Raw genomic sequence first — 18,874 nt, forward strand, 5'->3', positions numbered from 1 at the left:
TACACTGATCTTAAGGCCCAAGGTTGACAGGGAATGGGAGAGGCGTTCTTTCAAACACTTGGATCACAAGCCCTGTAGGGCTTTATACACCATGGTGAACACCTTACAATGGGTTTGGTAGTGAAGAGGCAGGCAGTACAGCTTGTATTAGTGATTAACGTTGGAATATAGGAAGCTGCTTTATATTGAAACAGACCACTGGTCCACTAGCTCAGTGTTATTCACCCTGATTGGCAGCTGACACAGACTCTTCAGAGGATATTCGCAGCGTGGAGATGCTGCAGGTTCAACCTGTGGCCTTCTGCATGCAGAGCACAGGTATCCACAGAGATGCACCATCCCTTCCCATGGAACAAGATTCCATTCTGCAGCACCAGCCAACAGTCTGGCAGCCACATTCCGCACCAGAGGCAGCCTATGGACTGTCAGAGGCAGCCCCAAGTATAGCACACTGCAGGCATGAGGTTACCAGAGGATATACTACTGCGGCAAGGCTAAAGCCATGAAAGGTGGCAGCTGGCTAACAAGCCCGAGCTAGAAACAGACACTCCTATTCTGCCTGCATTGCAAAATGCCCTTTGGGCTGCCCATGGGCCACTCTTTGGAAAAAGCGAATGGCTTGCAGGAAGAATTAGGAGTCTGTGTGAAGCATCATGACCAGGGCCTCCGGACAAAGGTGTATCCAGGCTCCCTTGCACCCTTGGCAAGCAGCTGTATTGGTGCCCCCCGTCCCTTGTGCCCCTGGAAAGAAGATGTATTGGTGCCTTTGAAGCTTGGAGAGGCCATGGACTGGAAACTCAGAAAGTTTGCTTTTTGTTGCCTTTTGCGCTCTGTCAGTGATGACTTCGCAGCCATGGGGTTCGGTGTGTTCTGCTTTGCCTCCCTTCCTTCTCTTACACATGGTCCACCTACCTGAACACATGGATGGGCAGGCCAGGCTTCTAGCTACTCTGAACCAGAGTGGAGAGGTGTGATTTTTGTGCACACACCCTGAGCCTACATCCTTGGTGCTGCCAAGGTACGGCCCTGCCTCCAGATTAAGAAATGAAGGTTTCCCAGGCTGCCGAGGGTTTTCAGCAAGGCAGCCTGTGAAGAGAAGTAGGCAGCAGGGGTTTCTGGAGGGCTGGAAACCAAATTGGACAAACAGAATTCTAACTGAAGTGCTACAAAACTCGTTGGGAATGCACCAGGGTGGGAGAAGGAAGAGCTTTAGGAAAGCAGCTCTTGCGCACAGCAACTGCCGCAACTCTCTTTAAGACATTCCCTAGCCAACACTCCCAACATGAACAGTTTGCAGCCAATGTGAAGGGCAGGGCTCATTGGGCCGCTTACCGGTTCCTGAAGGTGGAGCGGTGATCGGCCAGCACCACACCAGGGATCTGCCTGGCCCGCAGGAATCGCTGGAAGGAGGACGGAGGGAGGGGCTGGGAGGCGCCAATCACTTGCATGGCGATGCTGGTATTTCCGCTGCTGTTTTTCAAGGTCTGCACCATGTTCTGAACGCTTTCCTAAGAAGTAAGGAGGAGGCCGGTGACGACATTCCTTTTTGAGACCACCTTATTGTTATGAAGATGCATTTGTTGCAAACCCGACTTGAGGTGCAGCATTTGCAGGGAAAAGGCTACATAAATAAACCCGACTTGACAACAGCAGCAGCAAAGCAAACGCAAGCTGTCTGCTGCAGCTTAGAACTGGAGAACGGCCTCCGCTCACCCAATTTAGCAACTGCAAAACCAGACACGTTGACGTGATGGAACTGTCATTTATATAGCATGACTGGAGGTCTCGCAGGTCTAAAAGGACAAGTCCCTGCCGCATGGGCTTACAATGCAAACTTTGGACACAGGACACAATTCAGTTCCATTGCACAGACTCTGTTTCAGAACGTGGGCCAAGTCTAAGGCTTCATGGGGGGAAAGGGATTACAAGGAAACGGGAGATTTGGCATCATGCAGCTGTTCTCAGAGGCATGGGAACAAGGGTGGAGTCTTTTGAAGACACAGGGGACCTCCAGGGTGCCAAGGGTAAAAGGCCAAACAGGGCAAGGCCACAGCGGGCTCCGAAGGCAAGGACCAAGGTGCTTGTGCTGGGTTCAGGCACAGGCAGGAAGCCAGAAGGAGGGGCGTTGCATGTCTGGTGTTCGGAGAGGGGTGAACCAATGGACAGGCATGCGGGGGATGAAGGCAAGACAGAGGGAGGCCAGACAAAAGGAGACAGCCGCAGCTGAGGGGAAAGACAACCAGAGCATGAGGCAGAGCTTTTGCCCTTTGACCAACATGGCCACACAGACGTCAAGAGCAAAGCAGGCAATGCTTTGGGGATGATTGTGGAAGGCAGTGGCCTGGCAGGAGAACAAAGCAGGTCCCCACCCCACCCTGCACAGCTTAATTGCCCCTCAGCGCCACCTGAGAACCAAAAAAAGAGCATATTGCACCCTTACCTCTGTAGAGTGGTTCTTCTGCGATACAGGATCTGTGTGCATCCACAGATCAAAGTTATCCATCAGCGCAACCTGCAACAGAAGGAGCACCCGTCATCCCACTTGGTGGCAGCAGTATAGTGGTAACTTAGGCTGTCTGGGAAGCAAGCAGAAAGAACCCCCCCCCCCCAAGAAAGCCTGACCAACAGGAGCTGAAACAGGGCCTAACAGATGGAAATACAAATGGCAAGGGTTTGCTGTCTGGGCAGGAAAAGAGAGTTGGTTTTTTTACCCTCCAGAGTGGGAGAAGCAAATGGCCACTCTCAACGGCTTATCTAGCACCACTGTTTGCAAAGAATTTTGGACTAGAGGCCCTTAAGTGCCACTCTGGACTGAGCAAGAGAAAGCTCTCAGAATCAATGAACACTTCTTAATTATGCCTTAACTGTTCCGAGCTCCTGGCTTTAAACTCTTGCTTCGCAAATTTAAATACCCATTGGTGGAGCTTGGAGGCTTCTATTTTTTTAAAAAAGGGAGTAGCCTAGTTAAGCCAGCCCTGCTTTAGGTGGTCACTTTGGCCTCGAGAACAACATGGCCTTCAGCCCAGTTGCCTTGTCCTTCCACCTGGACTGTTTGCATCCTGCCTTTCCTCTGTGCTGGAACGCAAGGCGGCCGAGCTGGGATGTGCATGTCCCCAAGTGACTTCCCATCCTGCCACTCCCAGGACACAGGTACATCATTGCAAGACTACGGCATTATGTCCCTTCACACATGCCCTGGGACCCCTGCATGCCTTTAAATAACCAATGAACAGTTATTTGAGAGATGGAGAGAAACACGGGGCCAAATGAAAGAGAGGGAGGGCTGGAGGAGAAGGGGGAATGGGGCCAGGGGGCTTCAGGGATTGACAGTAAGCCCCCTGCAGGCAGGTGGACCTGAACTCCAGCCTGCATGAAGACAGACTGCCCTTGATGTTAGGAAACTATAAATCAGGATGTTTCTGACAGATGTGACACACTGGAAGGCCTTTGGGGGTGGGGGAAGTGTAAGGAAGAAATCATTTTTTTTTTGTCTTTGCTGTGTGAGATGCAGGTCAGATGCGAGCCACCCGCTGCCACAATTTGTGTCAGAGCCTTCTCATGTTGCAGACCTCATATTCTGTGGTCCTTTTGTTTTCTTATTTACTTAAATGCATTTATACACTGCTTGACTGTGGAAACGACAACAACCCTCAAAAAGGTAAAACAATAAAATCAAGAAATCCTTCCCTGCTCTGCAAATATTATTAGTTAGTTGGCACCCGTATGCCTAGAAACGCAGAATCCACACTCTGGGACATGGAAGTGGGTAAACATTGCAGCAAGATGGAGAAGGAAAAGCCACTGAGTTTATAGCAGAGGAAGAACTGAACTGAAATTCCCTACCTGACTCAGCTCCAGAAAGGAATGGATGTTTTCCAGCTTGACTGGGAAGTGGCCATTCTGCATGTCATAAACCATCCGTGAGCTGCCGATGTAATCAAAGGTCTCCTTGAGAGGGGAAAGCAAATTCAAAAACGGTCACAAAGCAAGCTTTGGCCACCCAGCCTCAGCTGCAACCATAATGATTGGAAGAAGATGCAGCATTTATTATAGAGCACATGGGCACTGCTGCAGCAACCACCTTGAAATCAGGCTCGTATTTACACACCCATCTTGCAGGTGGTAGAGAGAGGGAAGGAGGGGGTTTACCAGAGGCCAACTACTGTATTTTTCGCTCTATAACACGCACCTGACCATAACACGCACGTAGTTTTTAGAGGAGGAAAACAAGAAAAAAATATTCTAAACGAAACAGTGGATGTATGATTTTTGTGGTTCATGCTGTGGCCACAGACATGTGATCTGACGGTGAGTTTGGGGTAGCCCAATGCAAAAATCCCGAGGATCCATGTGGATCCATGCTTTGTAACCACGTTTTTGCGCCATTGCGGCCCCATGAAACAGTGGGTGCGTGTGTTTTTTGGTGCAGGCTGTAGCCATGGATATGCTATGTGATCTGATGGTGAATTTGCGGTGACCTAGTGCAAAAATCCTGAGGATCCATGTGGATCCGTGCTTTGTAACCACGTTTTAAGTGGGGAGGGAAGGAAAAGAACTCAAGGGACAAGGAGCACGCGTGGGGTGTGTGGAGAAGGATGCTGCTGATAATGCAGGAGAGGCTCCTCTCCGGCTTTGCTCCTTTAGAACAAGCAGGCTCTGCGTCTCTCCCTCCTCCCCAGCAAGGAAACCATGATAGTAACCACTCTGAGACAAATCAAGAAAAATTGCGACCAACACTCTCCCCCAACAAGCGCAGTGAGGTCAAAACACACACACACGCAGAGAGAGAACTGGCCCTAAAGTTGCAGGGCGCTGGAAGTCGCAGGGGCGCTGGGGGAGTGAACGGGAAGCAAGAGAAGGAGAAGGAGCCCTCTCTCTCTCTCACACACACAGAGACACACAGAGTGTCAATTCTAAAGAGGGAGAGCGCAGGGAGAGTGAACGGGAAGCAGGAGGAGGAGAAGGAGCCCTCTCTCTCACACACACAGACACACAGAGTGTCAATTCTAAAGTCGGAGGGAGAGGGCAGGGAGAGTGAACGGGAAGCAGGAGGAGGAGAAGGAGCCCTCTCTCACACACACACAGACACACAGAGTGTCAATTCTAAAGTCGGAGGGAGAGGGCAGGGAGAGTGAACGGGAAGCAGGAGGAGGAGAAGGAGCCCTCTCTCTCACACACACAGACACACAGAGTGTCAATTCTAAAGTCGGAGGGAGAGGGCAGGGAGAGTGAAAGGGAAGCAGGAGGAGGAGAAGGAGCCCTCTCTCACACACACAGACACACAGAGTGTCAATTCTAAAGTCGGAGGGAGAGCGCAGGGGCGCAGGGAGAGTGAACGGGAAGCAGGAGGAGGAGAAGGATAGCTCAAGCACACACACACACAGCCCCTACAGTGGCTAATCCAAAATTGGACAGCAAAAAACTGCAGGCAGGGACAGAGAGCACGGGGTTGTTTTAAAGCAGCCAACCCCCTCTGCTTCTCTCCCTCCTCCCGGCTAGGCTGGCTGAAAAGCTTTGCTGCTACTTAGCAGCTCAGTGGGGAGGAGAGAGGAACATAGAGGACGGGGTTGTTTTAAAGCAGCCAAGCCCGCTCTGCTTCTCTTCCTCCTCCCCAGCTCGGCTCGCTGACAGGAGCCGCTTACACCCGCTTTGCTGTTTCAAAGCGAGCCACGGACTGCTCACAACTGCAGCAGATTCCCCCGCCATCTGTAGGCATTCGCTCCATAACACGCACAGACATTTCCCCTTACTTTCTAGGAGGAAAAATCTGCGTGTTATGGAGCGAAATTTACGGTATATGGCAGATCTGAACTGGAGCTTCTAGGTTCACAGCTCAGTCTCTTAACCACAATTAAGGTACTGTCCTTCTCCCCTCTGAATATGCAGCGCAGCAGGTAACGACACCAACCTACCTTGTGGAATCATTGTAAAGTTTATTGTGCGAAGTATTTTGAACAGCCTAACAGTGCCAGATACTGCATCAAAACTACTGGTTTCCCAACAGCTAATTCTGCAGGCTTTGGAGGGAGGTCCTCATTGCCAATTCTCACCACCACCACCCTCCCACTGCTCCCCCACTGGGTGGGGAGATCATATGGAGACATCACAGGACTTTGGAAGCCACTGCAAAGTTGACAGCACTGAGCAAATGAGGCCCTTCGATGTTGATGCCTGGAGGGGAACATCAGCTGCTAACCATCGGTTCCCCCCCCTCCCATCTGCCCCCTCCCCTTCCAAATATCCTCTTGGCTTCACACAGCTGCCAGCTCCCAGAAATTAAAACTGGTTTGCTCCAGAGTGTGCATATATTTTTAATCCTTTCCATGTGATGTTTTATGTTCGGAGGCAGCGGGGCCTCCGCATACCCGTTGCTGGGGGACAAAGAGTTAGAGCCGGCCTTCCTGCCGTGCTCTGGCACTTCCTGAGGACTATCTGGTTGGCTGTTGCTGCCGGTGAGAAGATGCCGGGATAGGTGGACCTTTCCACACACACACTCCATGCCTGATCCATCAGGGCTAATGTTAAGATTCGAACACGCATTGATGTTAACACCCAACCTGGTTTCCACCATTCTTGGCCAGCTAAATCCCAGCCAAGGGAAAAATCTCCCCGTCCCCAGACTGAAAGGGGAAAAGGAAGCTACAAAAGTCTACCCAGGAAAGAAGCCTCAATAGAGAGAACCATGTACTTTCATTTCAACTTATTAGCAGCTTCCTGGGGTCTTTTGGTTGCCATTCCAAGATATTACGGTTGGGGACTGAACCTGAAGCTCTCTCTGTGCATAGCAAATGTTCTACCGCTGAGTTATGCTCCCCAGCACCACACAGAGGGCTGCCCTCCAATTGGGAGTGGCTTTCCAGAAGGTTTTTAGAGGGAGAGGCCAGGGATTGTTCTTTTGCCAAGATCATTGGTCCATCTAGCTCTCAGAATCTCAGCTCTAACTGGTGGAGCTGCCTGGGGCCTCAGGCAACAGTTTCCCCCAGCTTTGCTTCTTCTTTGTCTTCTGTTAGTATGCAGTTTTAAATGCCTTTTTTTTTTTAAAAAAAAAAAAAAGAAATTTAACAAAGTAAGGATGTATGTATGATACTGAGTTATCAGGTCCTAAAACACTAATAAAGATGCCAACAAAAATTATGTCCAACCAAAAGCACACCAAGCAAGTCATACTCAGAGTAGAGCAACTGAAATTCATGGGCTCGCCAATATCAGTGGGTTTGCTCCAAGTATGACTATCACTGAATGCCATCCTTCGAATTACGTTTCAGATGCATTAAATGTGCTCTATTGAATTTTCTTTTCCTGAGTGTTTCAGCTGCAATGATTTTCACTACAAAAACTTTTACAGAGAAATGTATGCAATGCGTTAAAATTAAGTTGACATACATTTTCGTTCTTGATTACTAAATATCAGTCAAAGCAAACATGCTAGATCAGATCCCAACAGATTAAGAGCATCAGAACATTTTCTGCAAAATCCACATCGCTGGCTAATTCCCTGGAGGGGCTGGGCTTGAGTACATCTGCCTCACTGATCATTCGTTTCTCTGGGGATAAATACATTTATTCCAGGGCTCAATGGCTACGTTTTCCAGCTGAGAATAACAAAGGCCACCAATGCGATTCCTATTCCCAACGCAGAAACTGGGAGCGCTCTTTCAGCCTGAAGTACATCGGAAGCTGCCATACCCTGAGTCTGATTATCCTTGGTCCATCTAGCTCAGTATTGGCTACACTGACTGGCAGCAGTTCTCCCAAGCAGTGTTAGAAACTTGGATAAATAAACTAACTGCCAAATGGCATCTTAAACCCAGATTACGGTCACCACAATGGAATGTCTAGGTGTCTTTTTTTACAATGAAATTTGATGAGGATGATGACGATATTTTTTTTCATTCCTATACTGCTTTTCTATTTTAAAGAATAAAACTCAGGATGGTTTACAACACATTAAAAACAATCCAGAATTCAAGCTTCATGGAAAATATTTTAGATCCTACTCTAAGTGACATTTTGCTCTCCCCATTTTTATTTACCTACTTAATTTATACAGCTGCCCCATAGCAGAAGTACTCTAGGAAGCCAGTGTATCAGACTAGGACCTGGGAGATGAGGGTTCAGATCCCCACACAGTCATGAAGCTCACTGGGTGACCTTGGGCCAGTCACAGCCTCACAGGGCTGTTGTAGGGTTTAACTGAGGAGTGGGGGGTGAACCATGGACTCCTTGGAGGAAAAGGTAGGACATAAACACAGTGAATAAGCTCTTCTGCTTACCTGCTTAAGAAAGCTGGCAGGGCCAGCTAGATGGAAGTCAGTTGCCAACCTGGCATCCAGAGATCTCCACGGGGTCACAACTGGACCCATGCCGGTCGCAAAACGCACCTGGGGAATTTCTAACACTGTCTCCAAGGCCAGAAGGGCCTTTAGGAATAAATGAAACAGCCTTATACAGAGCCAGGTCCTTGGTCCATCTAGCTCAGTGCTGCCTACACTGACTGGCAGGGGCTCTCCAGGATTTCAGACAGGAGTGTCTCTCAACCACACCTGGAGATGCCCTCGGGGATTGAACCTGGGACCTTCTGCATGCAAAGCAGACCTTCTATCACTGCCCTTTCCTGCCAAACCTAAGCTGCTGGGGCCTGGACCCGGGCCCTTCTGAAGGGAAGCTCCTTCCTTCCCTTGCCATGAAAAAACAAGACCTGACCTTACCCCCTGGAAGAAAACAAACATGATGTTTTTCGGCAAGGTCTGAACTCCAGGGATCTTGTGGATGGCTTCGGCTGCCGCCAAGAGAGTCACAAAAGACGCCACGGCACTCTCTGCCCCAGGGGCCACATTCCAGAAGAAAGAGTGGCTGTCCATCTGCCAGAAGCAAGAGAGAGAGAGAATCAGGAAGGTCCAAAAATTCACCGTTTCCATTGCCCTGTCTGCATGCATCCTTTGGTCTCCAAGGACAATTCAAAGTGCTGGCTTTAATCTTTAAAGCAGGGGTAGGAAATCTTAGGCAGGAGCCTTGAAACCCGCCACAACAACCCCTCACCGGCCATTGTGTTTAGGGCAGACAGACTCCTTAACTTTTGTGTCTTACCTCCCTCTCCCCTGGTATGTTTATCAGCTCCCAACATATATTTGGCACTTGAAACAGGGGAGTGGAGATGGCTTCCGATAGGACCAGCTAATCAATATATTTGAAAGTCAAACTAAAGCATCCACATAGTTGTGAATCTTATTTAACAACACTAAGGCACATTTCCTCTAAGAACAAACACCACACAGAGTGATGAGGCATCAACAACTATGGAACTGCAAATGCATTTGTGAGAATGGGAAAGTTGAGCCATTGTTCATTTTTTATGCTCTTTGAACAAAAGACATTTGTGACTGACAACAGTTGACCTCTTAAGAGATTTTTCCTGCAGTGTTTTCTTGCAGCTGGATTCAGAGATTCTGAGCTATTTTACTATATTCAATTCAACCTTTCATTAATTTGATGTCTTACAATCACACACAATCTATTTTTGTGTTAAGCTGGAAATTCCACTAAATAAAAATAAAGGTTATTCCCTGAAAGGCAGCCTATAAATTCTGTCTATAATAAACAGAAGAACAATTTCATAGAAGGTGACAGTTTTTACGTTTTTAAGGAAACATCTTTAAAAGGGTCATACTGTGGATTCCCAAAGTGATGTAGTATTTAGAAAATAATGATAGTTTTCTCATTTTAAACCCAAAGTGACCCGTTTAAATTACTTTAATGGGCGTTATCTGTATACGGACCATGTTTAACAACAATTTCCAATTTGAAACTTGATTCAGATTTTGCCCAATCTACGCAATAATCCGTTTTGCATAACTTCTAGAATTCCATGTAGTTACAACCCAACGTCACATGATAAAATCCTTCTGCTCCCTACCAGTCAGTACTGTGCAACAGCTGAGTTTTGAGAACAGGGTGGGGTAATGAGCCAATTCATAGCTGACACAAGGGGCAGCCAAGCAGGGCTGCGTAAATATGGATTCTGCTCTAAGCAAGGAGAGCCCCCTGCCTCCACGTGTGCAACACCTACCCGACTGGAAGCAATGATGACACTGTCCGGGTCCATCTTCTCGGACTCATTGATGGGCTTCACTGTACTCCACACGTTGTAATCTTTGAGAGGGTCACAGACGACCTCTGGAGCGGAGGGAGAAAGTGGCCTCAACAAAGCGCAAGGAGCACAAACTGGCTGGCTGGTCATTCCTTGGCCTGGGAAAACTGACTGACCCCCACCATGTGCTGCGGCCTGCCTTTGTGGTGGTGTCACCCCTCAAAGCAGCTTTGAAACAACCAATTGAAACTTTGAAATTATATTTGACGTCTAGCTGGGAGAAATGAGATTGAAGTCTTATCCAACTTATGCAGCCAGGATCCCCCCCCCCTTTTTTTAAACACCACTACAATCTGAATCCAGAATTTTCTGCATCAGCCCTCCCCTACCTGGTGCCCTGCAGATGCTTTGAACTCCAACTCCCATCAACCCCAGCCAGAACAGTCAAACTGACTGGGGCTGGGGCTGATGGGAGTCGTAGTCCAAAACATCAGCTTGGCCAATACAGTCTACATGCAAAATATGCATGGTGTCAGTGAGCTTGTGAACCTGCCTCCCTAGAGCAACAGAAAACAAATCTGCTCCATCTTCTAAGAGACAGCTTGTCATATATTTGAAGGTGGCTGTATCACATTGCCTCTCAACATTTCTTCCCTAGGCTGAACGTGCGCAACTCCTTAACCCTTTCCTCACGGGGCTCGCAGGCCCTTTGCCATTTTTGCCACCCTCCTCAGAGCACCTTTCAGTATGCTAGTATCTTCCTTCAACCGCGCTGCCCAGAATTTCCTGACGCACAGCTTGGCGGTTGTCAGCCTCGTCTTGGGACACTTCCCCACACACCGGCCCTGTTGTCTCACCTGGGTTGAGGCTGAAGGTGCTCTGGATGGCACTGCGCCGCATGCAGGTGACGGTGCTGGTCACGGCATGCATGTGGGAGGACAGCTGCATGGCACACAGCGGGTACTGTGGGTCAGAGCCGTTGGCAGGGAGGTTGTAGGTTTGGTAGCACTAGAGGAGGGAAACAGAGAAGGTGGGACACTTCAACAGACTCATTTGCATGTGTTCCTTATGGTTGTATTTCATGGTCTCCCTTTGCTCCCAGGAGGCTCTTTGCTCCAACACAGTCTTCTGTGGACAGAGGCAGGGAGACATTCCCCCCCCCCATTTAATGTCCTGCAAAACATCCCATGCCACATCCCATGCTGTTCCAGAGGGCTGCAAGTTAGGTCCGCAAGCTGCGCATATTCCATTAGTTTAAGTTGCCATTCTTCATTAGTTGGGACCTCACTCGTTTTCCATTTTGGGGCTAACAAAACATGGGCCGCAGTAGTAGCGTACATAAATAAACTTTTTCTTCTGAATTATCCCCAGCAAAAAGGACTCTGGTTTTTTGGAGAAAGTACTTTTAAACACTTTTTTCTATTCATTATAAATTATTTCCCAATACTCTTTTACCCTTTTACAGGTCCACCACATATGTAAGAATGTAACCTCGACCTCACTGCATCTCCAGCAGAGGGCTGCAATCTTCTGGAGCTGATTTGGGATGGGGGAAGCACAGTGAGCTACTGAAGGAAGAGGGAAATCAAAGACAAAAGATTGCCTTTCCTTCACTTTATTTCTCCCCATAGGAGAGAAGACTGCTGTGAAAATTAATAACACCACCAATTTTATTAGTTGTACCATGCCCATCTTGACTAGGTTACCCCCCCCCCCCCGCAGTACCTTCTTAATGACCTCTGTTTCATTCTCATCTTGAAGGAGGAAGATGGGGAAACCAAAATCCATGTAGGAAAGGCCGCTACCGAGGGGGTTCCACACAGTCATGTTGCAGTGGGCGTATTCAGGGCCATAGCTGCTGTTGTAGACACCTGAAGGACAAAGTGGGAAGAGTCAAGGCACCGCTGAATCAGTCTCGTTCAGAAGGAAATACCCATGTCGCCTCGAAAAGGGCTGTCTAGTAAACAGCCATCTGTATTGTGATGCACCAAGACATTTTCTGGTAGTGATTGTTAAGCCTCTTGCAGCGACAGTCCCAGCTGCCCTAGTGTCTCAAGGAAAAAAAGGGTCCCTGGCTGCTGTTGGGTAAGCTGCTCCTAGAATAGGACAGGGTGAGTGAAACTATCTAGTGACAGAGAATTAGGAGGGGACAGGGGCCGGGTGTCATGCCTATCCCTGACCTGGTACCAGGCATGAAGCCTTTAGAGGGTGACCTGCAGGTCAAGGACCTTGAGGAACAGGCAAAGTCTCCCAGAGCCAATGCTGAGGATCCCTTTGAGAGACTTTCTGGGTTGAAGAACCACTAAAACGGTCAGAGGAGGAGGTACAGCTGCCCCCCCCAAGTCCTTGAGAATGCCAGTGCCAAAAGCACACAACCAAGACTGTGATGGTGACCCATTGTCAGTTGCCCACTCATGAGTAAGCAACCCTGATAATCCTTCACTCTGAGCAGCTGTTTTTAGGGTGTGTTTAGGAGGTCGGAGTATACAAGGTTTTCTTCCTGAGCCTTTCAGCTGCTGGGAACAACACAGGCTTCTGGCTCCTGCTTTCCAATTCTAATATCCCTGCCTTGCTATCTCCTTACTTTGTCTGAACGCCCTGTGACACTGACCTTGGGCTGTTGCCAGACTTTGCCTCTGGATAATATCAGGACCTAGACTGATTCTCTGTGGTTTGCCTGGGCTGCGCTGCATCTGCAACCCTGCCCTCATTGGTGATTACTTTGGCAAAAGGCTTAAATCTCCTGTTAACTGGAGGAGGCAGCGAAGTACAGTGGTACCTTGGGTTAAGAACTTAATTCGTTCCGGAGGTCCGTTCTTAACCTGAAACTGTTCTTAACCTGAAGCACCACTTTAGCTAATGGGGCCTCCCACTGCTGCCGCGCTGCAGGAGCACGATTTCTGTTCTCATCCTGAAGCAAAGTTCTTGACGCAAGGTAATATTTCTGGGTTAGCAGAGTCTGTAACCTGAAGTGTATGTAACCTGAAGCATATGTAACCCGAGGTACCACTGTACAGGAAAGAGGAATTGAATATTGGGACAAAAGGGCAAGAGGAAAAGAGGAAAAACTGGGAGAAAAGACGGGGGGAAAGTATGCTCAGATGCCATGGAGATGAAGGCGAATGGAATAAGAAGAGAAAAAGAATTGCCTAAGAGGCTGAGCCTTTTAAGCAAGAAATTCTTAGTTCAGAGCTTAGTTCTGCCTTAAGGTAAGCCCCTCCCTTCTCATGCTCATCACACCTACAGTGATGATGCTGATTCGGGATTGCAATAAGTCCACACACTTCCCATCAACCCCAGCATCATGTGGCTGTTCTAACTGAGGACAATGGGACTTTTAGTCCAAAACATCTAGACACCAGGTTGACAAAGGCTGGAAAGCACTATAGAAAGAAAGCACTATAATGACATTAGGTAAAGCTAGTCAAGGTATCTGGCTGGAAATCTAGCCAGCCAAATGCTGCTGTTTTCCCCATCCTGTCCAGTATGAACCTATGTCAGCCCTTCAGAGGACATGCAGCAGGAAGAAGTCCCTTCTCCACAAATTAGTGTAGCCCACAGGCAAGTCTCTCTCCCCACCGCCACCCAGCTCCTTCCTTACCAAAGCCATCGTTGGGGCACCGTAAACCAGGAGAGAATCCTGTGTAGAGACTGGATTTGGAGATGGCTACAGCGAGGCCAGAGATGCGGGAGCTGCCCTTCAGCTGCTGCATTACATCACTGTTGAGAAAAGAAACACAGAAATGATGAACAGACCGGGGGGGGGCTGTTTTAGATTTTTAGCTAGTTATCGCCTGCCTTCAGCACTTAAGTAGCCAAGCACAAAAGGGGAGACTTCAAACAAAAACCATGGTATAGCGTGTAAACAAATCATAAAAGGAGAGAGAGTAGCCACATTCTGTTTCCCCCCTCAAAGGGAGAAGCAATTTTAAGTAACTGGAATGCATAACTTCCTCTTTATCTATTTAATGCTTTGCAGAATGACAGGAAGTCAAGGCTACACTTGGGTGTTAAATGCCATCTGGTCCCGATAAACTATCTTCATTCATTTATTTTTCCTAATGAAAAAGAGTTTAATCATTAACTCTCTTCTTCCCATCACCCATACTGGCATGAACTCTTCAACCACACCACCCTTTTCTGCATTCCCCATTTTCTTTGGCCCAAGGGCGACTTCACATACATATACATACTCTTGCTTACACACACACAGTCCCTTAAGAATCTAAAGAGCGTGTGCTGTGAAAAATTTCTACGCCAAGTCCCTTTTTTCAGCTACTCCCACAAGAAATACCATGTTGCCTATCACAGGATATTCACATGACCACAACTGTCTATGTAGTGCACAGGAACAACACAGGAAGCTGAATTTTACTGAGCCAGTTTCATCTGTCCCTCTGCCTCAGCAGTCTTCCAACCATTTCAGACACACCTTTAAACCTAAACATGCATTTGGGGACCCTGTTCTTTCTTTCTTTCTTTTTTTGCCATCTATCTATATGGTGGTAGTGCTGCTGTTGCAACTCACGTTAGATCAGGCCGCAATCAGGTATTTGGTCCTGACTAAGCAGATGAAGACAAAGACGTAGCTCAGCACTGCCTGCCATAACATGCTTTGCCTCCCTAGAGTTTCAAGCAGGAGTCAAGGGAGATACACCCGATCTGCACATGCTTGGGACTGAACCTAGGACCCTTCTGCATGCAAAGCAGCTGTTCTACCCCTGAGCTCCAGCCCAGACAGCCCAAAACTCACATTATTAAATGAGATCTGATACTGTACAAGATCACACACAGACAAACCTAAAAACAAAATCAACGCAATGAGAATTGAGAACAGGAGAAGCTAAGCTGCGAAAAGAAGGGGTTGGAAGCAGGCGAGGGGGAGAGAAGATGTGAAACATCTTGCATGCAAGACGAATATTTCATTCTCTGCTGACACTGATCGGCTGAGTATCAACGCTGCCACAGACCCAAGAAAAGACGGAAGGCACACATGGCGGAAACACTGCTAAAGCCCCATGTTGGGCAAAAGATTTCTGCATTGAAGGAGGCTGAACTAGATGACCCTCATGGTTCCTTCCAGCCCAGGGGCCTCTCTGAGATTTTCTAACAGAAACAAGAGATACAAGTACAATAAATAAGTTAGGCACTTTTTGTGGGGGCAGCGGCAAGGGGGAATGGTTCATTACCCGGTGAAAAGATATCCATCTAGCAGCACCATGTAAGGGGCATGTGGCCCATCCTTCAGCACCCAGTTCAGGTCAGATGTCTTCTCCACTACATGGATGACTCCGGTGTCTCCATTCAAGGAGGCTGCCATGAGAAAGGAAGAGGTCCCTGATGCAACATTCTCACCAACCCTTGGGTGTTTCATTTTCTGTTGCTTGGCAATTGCACTGGACTCCCCCCCCCCCCGCCAAGCTAGCTTCTAAGCTGTGCTGTAAGTAAGACTAAGTACATGAAACTGAAATAACTACCACTTCTTCCCCCATTTACTCCTGCTTCCCCTTCCTCTGCTTGTTCCTCCCATGATGAATTTCAGATTGCAACTCCACCCAGCAGGGGCTGTCCTCTTCAACTCTAAAACACCACACATATACACCAATGACTTATATCTAAAATGCCACTTGCTGACTGACAAATTTGTGGCTGAGTAGATGCGGTCCAGGTGATGTAGATCCACTTTCTCTCCCAGGCAAAAAATCATTAGAATAGGATGCACTCACACTGGCAGCCAACTTGATGAGTAGCGTTCAGGAGGCGGACACACGATGCCGTCCTGTTCAGTGGGATGTAGATTTTCCTCTCAACAGAGTTGCACCAGCCTGCACCTGTGGAGAGAGAGAGAAAAAAAAAACAGATGTAAAGATCGCAATCTGGCCTCGACTATCCAGGCCTAACCACAGAGTTGGGAGGGACGTTATAAGCCAGGCATGGGCAAACTTGGCCCTCCAGATGTTTTGGGACTACAATTCCTATCATCCCTGACCACTGGTCCTGTTAGCTAGGGATCATGGGAGTTGTAGTCCCAAAACATATGGAGGGCCAAGTTTGCCTATACCTGTTATAGGCCATCTAGTCCCACCTCATACTGATGCAGGAAATCCACTAGTACAGTATCCCTGCTAGGAGGCCATCCAACTTGCAGCCTCTCTGCAGTCCCCACTCAAGGACTGCTCTCATTTCCTTGACAGCTCACTGAAATGGTGTGGCTCAGGAGTAGCCAACATAGCAACCTCCAAATGTTCTGGATCAAAACTCCCATCACCACCAAGCACTGGGTGAGGTTGATGGTAGTATTGGCCCGAAACGTCTGGGGAACGGTATGTTGGCTACCCCTAGGCCATTTTATGTACTGGCTGTGCCTCACAGTTGAGTGTGTGGCACGGTCTTTACAGCACCTGAGAGACCTGGATTCAAATCTCCACTCTGTCACAAACTATGAATGACCTTGGGCTAGTGTAATCTTGCCTTGTAAATAAATCCATGTAAGAGACTTGCCTGCTAAGACTAATTTCCATGTGGGCTGCAGAGAGATGGAAGCAGCCTCCTCCCAAAGCCAGTATGGAAATGCAGACTGCAGGCCTCATAGCAGGCTAGGGAAAAATCGATGCCGATCAAGCAGACGGACTGAGGGATGGAATAACCCTTCTCCCCTTTGCCTGTTTTATCTCAGGGACTCGGAGCCAGCAGTCAATGAGATGGCATTGTGGAGTCTGGAAGCCCTGTTTCACAACACCCCAATCAGCAACCAACAGATCCTCAAAGTATTGCAAACATGCCCCATCCCCAATCCAACATGTAATCAGGGATTTTTTTCTGGAAAACTCCAAAATGGAAAATTCTCTTATGCAAATTTGGATAACTTGCATTTTTTAAAAAAATCAGGTTGCATTAGAAAATTTTCTGATGCTGTAACCTGAAGAGTAAACTAACTTAGCATGTTTATTTTATTTGCATTCAGTAAACAAAAGTAAAATCTGAATCTGCCGAGCTCCCCTATTTGCAACTGGCACCCATTCATTGCTGCTAATGAACTGATTAAAAAAATTTCCCATCCCATGGCAATGAAAAAGTGAAGCAGCAAACACAACCCTAGCCTAGAACATTCTACGTCATGTGCAAAACAACTAAACCACGATACAATTGCTACATTCACCAAAAGCATGTGACTAACAGTATCTCCATCCCTCAATCCCCATCCATCTTTTGCTCACTCATTTACTACGACAACCTCCTAGCCTATTAGGGACACCTGCTAATTTAATAAATTACACTTGTTTAACTTCAGCCCATTATGAAGCCAACTTTCACCGACTTATCTTTGCTTTCACTTCCAAGGCAGAAAGGTTTTCTGTTGCTTCTCAAACTGGTTGAGGCTAGAAAAACCTCAGCTGGATCCCTTCTCCCCCAACACTGCACTTCAAGGTTTCCTTTACAGACATCCAGTATCACTCTTTCCTTCCAGCCATCCTATGTCATAATCTCCCAAAATATGATGCTAAGCACAGAGAAAAGCTGTGAAGCTTTACCACCTCTGCTTACAGATCTTGCTCTTCTATTTTTATCAGCTGCATGATGCAGGTAGAAAATTAAAGCAACTGAATGGTTTTCTATCATTGTCTTCAAAGTCAAGGTAAAAATCCAATATAGAGGTAACTGAAGCATGGTTGACTGAATGTGAGTTGGTCTTCTTAGAGAAAGGACATAGGCAAAGCTGATAAAAAGGCACTCCTAGCTACTGTCACCATCTGGGCATCCAGGAAAAGTAAGGATGAAGGAGTCTCCTACACTGTATAACCTGCTTTTTCAAGAGGGCAGCATCCCCATCCAGAACAGGTTCAACGATCTCCTAGTCCCTCATAGTACCAGTGTCCAGTCTAGATTAAGTATAGGTTTAACTTTCATCTACTCTAAAATTAACTACAGATACCTGTTTATTACTTCCATGGGCTCCTTGAAAGTAAATAATGGGAGGACAGCATACTGGTGATTTGACTCAAGATTTTATTTAGATATTAGGAACAATGCAAGACCACATGGAACTTTGTGGTATCTGAGAAGTCAAAGGCGACTGTGCAAAACAGCAGTCTCCAAGCACCAACTGCTTTAAAAAAGGAATGGAACCACTAAAGAGAAGAAAGACATGTGGCCACCACAGCAGGAAATTATGGTAAATGGAACTGAAAACTACTAAGATATCTAGGAGAATCAATGGGACTGCACTTTCCCTGTTTGTCTCCATCTGAAACCCATTTTGAGCCATGGAAGCAATCGAAATGTACTTTTATGTTGTTGAGCTTAGTCTGATACATAATCTCTTGTATCCTTGTCCAATCTTCAGGGGAATTGCTGTTAGTCTCTCATGGCTCAGATCCATCAGAAGCCATGCGTTCAATACTGTGACCTAATTTTATGGAATTCCCTTCTAGTTAACTCAGTTTGGCCCCCGCCTTATTGAACTTCCAGTGCCTACTGAATATTTTATTCCAGTAGGCAATTTGACTGAATTTCCTGATTTTAACCCATTTTAATTTTCAATGCCTTGTGTTTCTATATGTGGTCAATATTTTTTTTAATGAACTATTGACATGATCAATATTAGTTGCCTCTGTATTACAGATGCCCAACAGGCTTTCACAAACACACACAATTATTATTTTTTGCTTTTTTAATGGACTTAGTATTCAGTCCATATGCTCAGTGCACAACTCATATCCACCAGCAACCACTTACTTAGTATTGTGGCCCCAATTTTATGGAAATCATTTCCAGCTGAAAGCAGGA

The 18,874-nt window shown here is 47.3% G+C and overlaps 1 protein-coding gene across 1 annotated transcript in view; it reads right to left on the reverse strand.

Annotated features, from left to right (window-relative positions):
* NCSTN (nicastrin) overlaps positions 1 to 18,874 on the reverse strand; it is a 29,021-nt gene that overhangs the window by 8,718 nt on the left and 1,429 nt on the right. Inside the window, exons 2-11 of the mRNA XM_079956671.1 lie at positions 15,814 to 15,918; positions 15,277 to 15,400; positions 13,689 to 13,807; positions 11,813 to 11,958; positions 10,945 to 11,095; positions 10,067 to 10,173; positions 8,709 to 8,861; positions 3,844 to 3,948; positions 2,441 to 2,512; positions 1,333 to 1,508 (exon numbers count right to left, since the gene is read on the reverse strand). Of these exons, the coding sequence (XP_079812797.1) occupies positions 1,333 to 1,508; positions 2,441 to 2,512; positions 3,844 to 3,948; positions 8,709 to 8,861; positions 10,067 to 10,173; positions 10,945 to 11,095; positions 11,813 to 11,958; positions 13,689 to 13,807; positions 15,277 to 15,400; positions 15,814 to 15,918 (1,258 nt within the window). The remainder of the gene's footprint in view (positions 1 to 1,332; positions 1,509 to 2,440; positions 2,513 to 3,843; positions 3,949 to 8,708; positions 8,862 to 10,066; positions 10,174 to 10,944; positions 11,096 to 11,812; positions 11,959 to 13,688; positions 13,808 to 15,276; positions 15,401 to 15,813; positions 15,919 to 18,874) is intronic.

This window comes from Podarcis cretensis (assembly GCF_951804945.1).
Source record: "Podarcis cretensis genome assembly, chromosome: 16".
NCBI classification, from domain to species: domain Eukaryota; kingdom Metazoa; phylum Chordata; class Lepidosauria; order Squamata; family Lacertidae; genus Podarcis; species Podarcis cretensis.